This window comes from Elephantulus edwardii, unplaced genomic scaffold, assembly GCF_000299155.1.
Source record: "Elephantulus edwardii isolate Elephantulus edwardi_28Jun2011 unplaced genomic scaffold, EleEdw1.0 scaffold00026, whole genome shotgun sequence".
NCBI lineage: Eukaryota > Metazoa > Chordata > Mammalia > Macroscelidea > Macroscelididae > Elephantulus > Elephantulus edwardii.
Window position 1 is genome coordinate 6,179,572 of NW_006399776.1, and position 8,235 is coordinate 6,187,806.

An 8,235-nucleotide genomic window follows, 5' to 3' on the forward strand; every position below is an offset into this window, starting at 1 on the left:
TGGTTGCACCATATCTATGTTTTATTGACTGTTTAAAGCATTTGGATCACAACAAATTGTGGTTAACCTTTAGAATGGGAATCCCAGCACACTTGCTTGTGCTCATGTGAAATCTATACTCTGATCAGGAAGCAGTCCTCAGAACAGAGCAAGGAAACACTGCATGGTTCAAAATCAGGAAAGGAGTGCATCAGGGATGCGTCCTATCTCCATAACCTTTTCAATCTATATGCAGAACAGGTCATTCAAGAGGGTAGCCTTTATGAGGAGGAAAGTGACATCAGCAACTTATGTTATGCAGATGACAAAACCTTGCTTACTGAAACTGAGGAGAACCTGAAGCGCTTGCTGAAGAAGGTCAAAGACTATAGTCTTCAATATGGATTAAAGCTCAACATCAAGAAGACAAAGATTCTCATCACTGGGCCAATTGGCAGCACCAGGATGATGGAGAAGAGACTGAGGTTGTTGACAAATTCAGCTTGCTCAGCTCTACAAACAACACTCTTGCAACCAGCAGTCAGGAAATCAAAAGACAAATTGCGTTAGGTAAATCTGCTGTCAGGGACCTCTCCAAGTACTGAGAAGCAATGATGTCAATCTAGAGACTAAGGTACACCTAATTCAGGCTGTGGTCTTCACAATTTCTTGGTATGCCTCAGAGAGCTGAACAATGACTAATGACTAAGGATGATAGAAGAAGAATCAATGCCTTCAAACTGTGGTGCTGTAGAAGAGTCTTGAACATAACATGGACCACCAAAAAAAAAAAAAAATAACATGAACCACCAAAAAAACAAGTAAATCTGTTTTGGAGAGGGTGAAACCAAGTTTCTCCTTGGAAGCTAGGATTTTAAAGCTCCACCTCATTCTTTGGGCATGTGGCCAGGAAGACCAGTACTTGGAGAAGGACATCATGCTCAGAAGGGTGGAGGGACAGCACAGGAGGGGAAGACCCCAGATGAGATGGATTTATACAGTAACTGGGGCAATGAGAGTAGGTGTGTCAGTCAGTGAGACTAGCTCAGGATAGGAGAGGTTTTAGAGTTGTACATAGATAGGGTAGCAGGCAACTCAATGGCACATAACAACAAAAACATGCACCTGAAAGTCAGACAATGAATAAGGATGACCAAAGAATCAATACCTTTGAATTGTGATGTTGTACTCAATGTCCCATGGACTGACAAAAAACCAAATCTGTCTCGAAGAATGTTCAACCAGGGTGCTCCTTAGAGGGAAGGATGGTGAAATTTCATGTCATGTACATTGGGTATATTGTCAAGAGTGCCGAGTCCTAGGGAAAAGGGATCATATTTGGAAAAGCAGAGGGTCAGAGAAAAAGAGAAAGTCACTTAACAAGATAAGTTAACACGGTGACTGTAACATAGGGCTTGAGCAAGTAAAAAAAATCATGAAGATTGTGCAGGATAGGGCAAAGAGCTGTTGTTCATAGGTTCTCCAGGAGTTACAGTCAACTGGAGGGACACATAATAATAACAAACAGACTGATTATACTCAATAGCTTCTTGGATATTGAGACAAGCCTACTGAATTATCTGGGCTTCAGTAGATTCTGACAAAAATACAGTCAGTCTCTCTCTCTCTCTCTCCACTCCGCACTAAAATGATTTTACAAATTTAAAACCATGTGTATTGGGAAAGAAAACCACAGAGGCAAAATGCCAGTCTTATCGCATCATATCAGGAGTACAGGCTATCAGTTTGCCTATTATTGTTGATGTTAACCTTGATCACCAGGCTGCTGTAACATTTGGCAAGCTTCTCCATTGTAAAGCTACTCTTTTTTTCCCACCCTTTCTACGCTTTACTTTTTAGAAGTCACTATGTCCAACTCACATTTAAATAGTATGGTGTTATACTTTATCTCCTTGAGAATAGAAAGTATCCAAGAAACAGCTCTGTAATCCCAGAGGTACATGGTTTGAATCCACCAGCTGCTCTTCTGGAGAAGGAGAACCAATCTCCTCCTGTACCAGTCAGATCTCATTTGACCGCACACACACACACAAATTAAATTAAATTAAAAAAAAAAAAGAATAGCGAGTAGCTATATAAATCACTTGGACTTTTTCTGCTTGGGTCATTTGTTTTAGTGGTAAGGAGCTGCACTGCCAACCCAAAGGTTCACCTTCACCAGCTGCTCCACAGGACAAAGATAGGCAATCTCCTCTGATGCAATTTATTTCCTCTGAAAACCCATGGGGGGTCAGCTATGAGTCTGTTCTAATTCAACAATACTCATCCACCACCATCATATTGATTTGTCAGTATGAACTCATGGATATTTATTTTACATATTTTGTTACAATACAAAACTGTTTTGTTTCTCAAATTGTTCCACCTGTGGCCACAGGGAGCTCTTTCAGTTACTCCTGTGTCCCTGTGACACCCCCCCCCCCATCTTTGTGGGTTTTTGGTTGTTGATATGTTGGAGTTTTGAACTTTCTTTGCTTTCTGAACTATCAGGTTCCCTGGACTTGTCTTCTCTTTTCTCCTACCTGTTTCCTAGAATTAGGTATTTCTCCAAAGAGAAAGTGAGGACCAAGCTTTTTTTTATTATTATTATTAAATTTTATTAGTTTTAATGAACATTTACAGGGATTTTGGGTTTTCATTCCTTCATTGCCGCACCATTCTCTCCACCCTCCTCCCCAGTTTGTTCTTCTTCCCCCACCATCCAAATGTCTGTTTTAATTGTCCAATTGCCACAGTGCTTGTCAAAGTCAGTTCTGATTAATCTCCTTTGTCATTGTGTCCTTTGCCATTCCCTATCACTCCTCCCTGAGAGAGACTTCAGAGGACCAAGCTTTAATCATAGAGAATGTGTGCCTGGCTGGAAGTTGAGGTAGACAATCTGGCAGGTGGTGAGGAATAGGCCCAACCCACCATTAGGATGGGACTTTCCCAGCAACAGCAGCCAGATTTGCAAGTCATTAGTGAGAAATAGATGACTCACCAGCTCCCCAAGTTGTCTCCTCCCTCCTCCTCTTGCTGACAAGACTGTCGCTAAACCAGCTCAGATAGAGAAACAAAGGTCAGAAAAGTGTCCCCACCTGTGAGGCCAGGAGAAATGGTACATTTTAGATAAAGTCAGGGGTGTGGTGTTGGATATTTTTACCCATGCCAGCAGACACTATTATCCACACACAAAGTAAAGACTTAATTTAATCTATTTATTCCTCTCACATCTGAAGAAAGGATCAAATAAGATTACTCTCAAATTTAAAACAATGAAATTACTATTAAAACCTATGTAAAAGGACAAGAACAGTGTAAAAAGAGATCACAAATGGAGGCATGTTATATACGTAATAACTTCACCCCAGATACCTGGCTTGGGCAACATCCTTACGGATCCTTGGATGCCTGAATCACAGAGTGCTTGTACGGGGACTCTCAGAGATGAGCAAGTTTCACTTGTCATTTTATAGAATTGAGACTGAGCAAGTGATTTTAGAGGGCTGGGGGATCATTCCAGTGAGCTGGAAGGACTGGGATGGGTCTCCTGATATTTACTTCTTTTTAAGTTCTCATTCATGATTCCCTTTATAGGAGAGAGTAAAGAACATCTTTTGGAGTCTCCGGGGCATATAGTGACAGGGCAACATTTCAGGGCCTGTTTCATTTGGGAAACTAATAAATTTATGTATATATGACTGGGAAGTTTTGGGTCTGTGGAGTTACAACTAGGGATTAGCATCTCCTAGACATTTGGACATACACAGTCGCTATGAGTCAAAACTGACAACAGTGAGTTAGGCAATGGAGAACGTATCCACTGGGACAGAGAGAATATAGAATGTATGCACTGGGATTGTAGAAGTGGATATGGAGAATCTTAGCATTTCCTCACAGTCCAGATTTTAATAGGTAATCCTGTAGCCTTAACTATTAAAAAAGCATGTTGCTTTCTCCTTCCCACTAAAAAATAAAGGTAAAAATCAAGGGTCATGGATTTATGAATTTTTTTATGAAGACTTAACAACAAACTTCATTATGCAGATGACACAATCTTGTTTGCTGAAACTGAAGAGGACAGGCATTTGCTGTAGAAGGTCTAGGACTGTAGTCTTCAATATAGATTGAAGCTCAACATCAAGAAGACAAAGATTCTCACCACTGGGCAAATTGGCAGAGAAGATACTGAGATTGCTAACAACTTCAGCTTGCTTGGTTCCACAAACAATATTGGCAACAGCAGTCAGGAAATAAAAAGATTCCATCCTTGCATTGGGAAAGTCTGCCATCAGGGACCTCTCTAGGATACTGAAGAATAACAATGTCAGTCTAGAAACTAAGGTGCACCTGATCCAGGCCATAATATTTTATATTTTTTATAACCCAGGCCACAATTACTTGTTATGCATTAGAGAGCTGAACAATGACTAAGGACAACAGAAGAACAATCAGTGCCTTTGAGTTGTGGTGCTGGAGAAGAGTGTTGAACATACAAAGGACTGCTAGGAAAACAAACAGTTCAGTCCTGAAGAGAGTGAAAGTAAGCTGCTCCATAGAGGCAAGAATCTTGAAGCTCCATCTCATGTACTTTAGGCACATGGCCAGGAGGGACCAGTCCTTTCAGAAGAGCATCATGCTTGGAAGGGTGGAGGGACAGCACAGGAGAGGAAGACCCAGGATGAGATGGAATGACTCAGTGCCTGAAAAAGTTGGATTAGGTCTGTCAGAGACGATGAGATTGGCTCAGGATAGGGCAGGGTTCAGAGCTGTTGTACTATGAGGGTCACTATGAGTCACAGGCGATTTGATGCCACATAACAATAGCAGCATTTCTTTGAGAAAGAACTTTCTCTCTATTTAAGTCCTTTCCTTCCCAGATAACACTCTCCCTGCGTGCAGCAGCTACTGTTTGCAATGATTTTGTATAGGCTAAGATGAAAGATTGTCTTGGGAGTCATAGAAAGTGTTATGAGCCTTGTATCCCTTGGTGTGACTCCAATCGAGATGAAATCAGCATCAGGATACCCCTTCACTCTCTGGATGACCTTCCTAGAGTTCCCTAGGAGATCTTGTCTCCTCTGTAAACTCCTAGGGCAAGGAGAGTGGGTGGCCCTGAACAGCATCTGCAAATAGGTAATTAATATGCTTTGGGTGATGATGATATTAGGTTTTGGGTATTTAGAAAACAGATTAAAAAAAAAAAGAAAGAAACAGGTAAGTGGAGCAATGTCCTTGAAAAGCTACCCCAGCTAGCTTCTCCAGTACCCAGAGCTCCCTTGTTATCATGTGTTGTTGAGTCGCAGCCCACCCATAGCAGACCCACCAGCAGGTTTTCAGAGGCAGTAAGTAAATAGCACAGGAGGAGATTGTGTATCTGTCTTCCTGGAACAGCTGGTAGATTTGAACCACGTGCCTTTGAGAGTTTGGAACAGCTTCTTACCACTTGGGCCACCAGAGATTCTTATTGAGTCCTCTTAGGAAGGGAAAAGTGTTCAATGCCTGCCTTCGTACTAAATCTACAGGAAGAGCCACCTGCCGAGCTTATGTTAGCTTCTCTGCCTCATTTTCTGTACATTTGCAAATTATCTTTTAAAAATTAATATATTCCTGTAAAAAAAATTCAAATAGGTAGCTGTGAAGTAAAAATGGAAGTGGAAATCTTTCCATCTCAACCACCCTGAGGTAATAAACTAGGGCACATCTAATCAGACTTTTTTCTGGACTCCTATTGGCCTAGTGACAAGAAGCTGCGCTGTAGTCCCAAAGCCGTGAGGTTCGAATCCACCAGCTGCTTTGAGGGAGAAGAATGGGCAATCTCCTCCTGTGCAGTTAACTACCTATGAAAACTCGCATAGGATCGGCTTTGACTCTACCAAAAACATAAGCGTACGTAGACGACGCTGGTGGTGTAGTCCACTGATTGCTGTGCTGCTAACTCAAGGGCTCGCGACTCTGGAGGTTTGAGTCGCCCGGCGGATTCTGAGGGGGGAAGATGAGCAATTAACTCCTGTTAAGATTTAGAGGCTCAGAAATCTGACAGAACTTTCATGATTTGTCAGAACCTACTTGACAGCAGTGAATTTGAGGGTTGGGGGGCGGTTTGCGTATATGTAAGATTGTGTTCTTTTAAGCTGAACAAAGGTGAGCTCTTTCTGTTGTATGTCTTCTGCACCTCGCTTTGTTTTTCGTAACAGGGATTATCAAGGATAGCTTTCTCTGCCAACACACCTAGCTCTGCCTTGTTTCAGCGATTCTTTGTCCTTGTACCTGTGTGGTTCTGCTTGGAGCGTCAGTTTTCCGCCTTTCTCCCTTCCGGTGTTTCGGGATCCCTGGTTTCACCTAGGGCCTTGGCGCAGGTGGGCGGGTCTCTAGCTCGGGTATGCAGATGAGGTGGGCGGGGAATCACAGATAAGCGCTCCGAGCGGCGGACGGCGTGCAGCGGGTAGGTCACAGGCTGCACGACTATGCAGATGAGGTGGGCGGGGAATCACAGATAAGCGCTCCGAGCGGCGGACGGCGTGCAGCGGGTAGGTCACAGGCTGCACGACTATGCAGATGAGGTGGGCGGGGCCGCACAAATAGCGCTGCGCGGCCGGCAGCCCGCCCAACGTTTGCAGGCTCTGTGAGAAGCACCCTGTGGAACCAGCCTTCCCTGAGCGGCCCAGCCAGGTCCGGGCTGGCACCTCTGTTGCCTCCTGAGCAAGCCATGCCCCCGCGGGATCTGAGCGACCCTGAGCCACCGCCCCTCCGGGCCCCGACCCCTCCTCTTCGGCGGAGCAGTGCGTCCCCGGAGCTGGGCATCAAGTGTGTGCTGGTGGGCGACAGCGCGGTGGGCAAGAGCAGCCTCATCATCAGCTACACCTGCAATGGGTACCCCGCGCATTACCTGCCCACGGCACTGGACACTTTCTCTGGTATGTTCTACGGCCCCAGGGGCCGCATGGCTCGGGGTCGGGGTGTGCACTAAGGAACAGCGGCGGCGGGGGCTGGAGGCGCAGCCGAGGGCAAGAAGCCTCCAGCGAAGGAGGCGACAGCCGAACTGGTGGGCGTGGTGGGGTCTGCTGGGGAAGCTCCACCTAACCCAAGCTCTCCTCCATCCCTGCAGTGCAAGTCCTGGTGGACGGAGCCCCCGTTCGCATTGAGCTCTGGGATACTGCAGGACAGGTGAGAAGTCAGTCCTGGTTTCTACTGTGGGGTGTGGCGGGAGGACCCCCAGATGGAGCTGCAATGGGGGAGGCCATATACTCTTGGTTACAAGCTAGGCTTTCCGATCCCAGATTGGGAGCCAATTCCCCTTTCATGGGCAGGAAATAATCTCATTATCTGGCTTTCCACTCCAGGATGACTTTTACCGGCTTCGCTCCCTCTGCTACCCTGATACCGATGTTTTCCTGGCTTGCTTCAGCGTGGTACAGCCCAGCTCCTTCCAAAACATCACTGAGAAATGGCTGCCAGAGATCCGCACTCACAGCCCCCAGGCCCCTGTGCTGCTGGTGGGCACCCAGGCCGACCTGAGGGATGATGTCAACGTACTGATTAAGTTGGACCAAGGGGGCTGGGAGGGCCCAGTTCCCCAACCCCAGGCTCAAGGTCTGGCTGAGAAAATTCGGGCCTGCTGCTACCTCGAGTGTTCGGCCTTGACGCAGAAAAACTTGAAGGAGGTATTTGACTCGGCCATTCTCAGTGCCATTGAGCACAAGGCCCGGCTGGAGAAGAAGCTGAATGCCAAGGGTGTACGCACCCTCTCTCGCTGTCGATGGAAGAAGTTTTTCTGCTTTGTTTGAGCCGCTGTGGCAGGGTAGTGAGCAGTGAACAGGTGGTCAGAGACTTCTGGAACCTGGGACACAGGCCCTTGGAGGGGACTACCAATGGCCAGGCCCCTGCATGGGACTCAGTTTCCTGGGAACGCTTCAGGGGACACAGGCGTCTAATAGCCCACTCTGATATGCCAGGATGAGCCTGAAGGAGGGAAGGAAGTTCTGTGGTAATGCTCATGGAGAAAACCCAGCACTTTTCTTTTAATAAGATGGTCCTAGCAGTGTCAGTTGCCTTGGCTAGCTTGGAGTCCAGTTGCAGTTTTCTGGTAGGCCAGTAGTGCTGAAATAGGACCCCTTATTGTGATCTCCAATCCCTCCTCGGCACAGGAGCAAAGAAAAAGCCTGAGCACAGCTTGTGCATCCTTGAGGACTGGAAAGTGTCCTGATTTGGAGAGAAGTTTGTGCTGGATGGTGTAAGAGGTCTGAGAAATTGAAG

The 8,235-nt window shown here is 46.0% G+C and overlaps 1 protein-coding gene across 1 annotated transcript; it reads left to right on the top strand.

Moving 5' to 3' along the window:
- Positions 1 to 6,655: 6,655 nt before the first annotated feature.
- On the top strand, positions 6,656 to 7,784 carry RHOV (ras homolog family member V). The gene is given in 3 exon segments (XM_006883224.1): positions 6,656 to 6,896; positions 7,088 to 7,146; positions 7,323 to 7,784. Coding segments are annotated over 3 exon segments (729 nt in total). The 5' UTR covers positions 6,656 to 6,688.
- Positions 7,785 to 8,235: the final 451 nt, after the last annotated feature.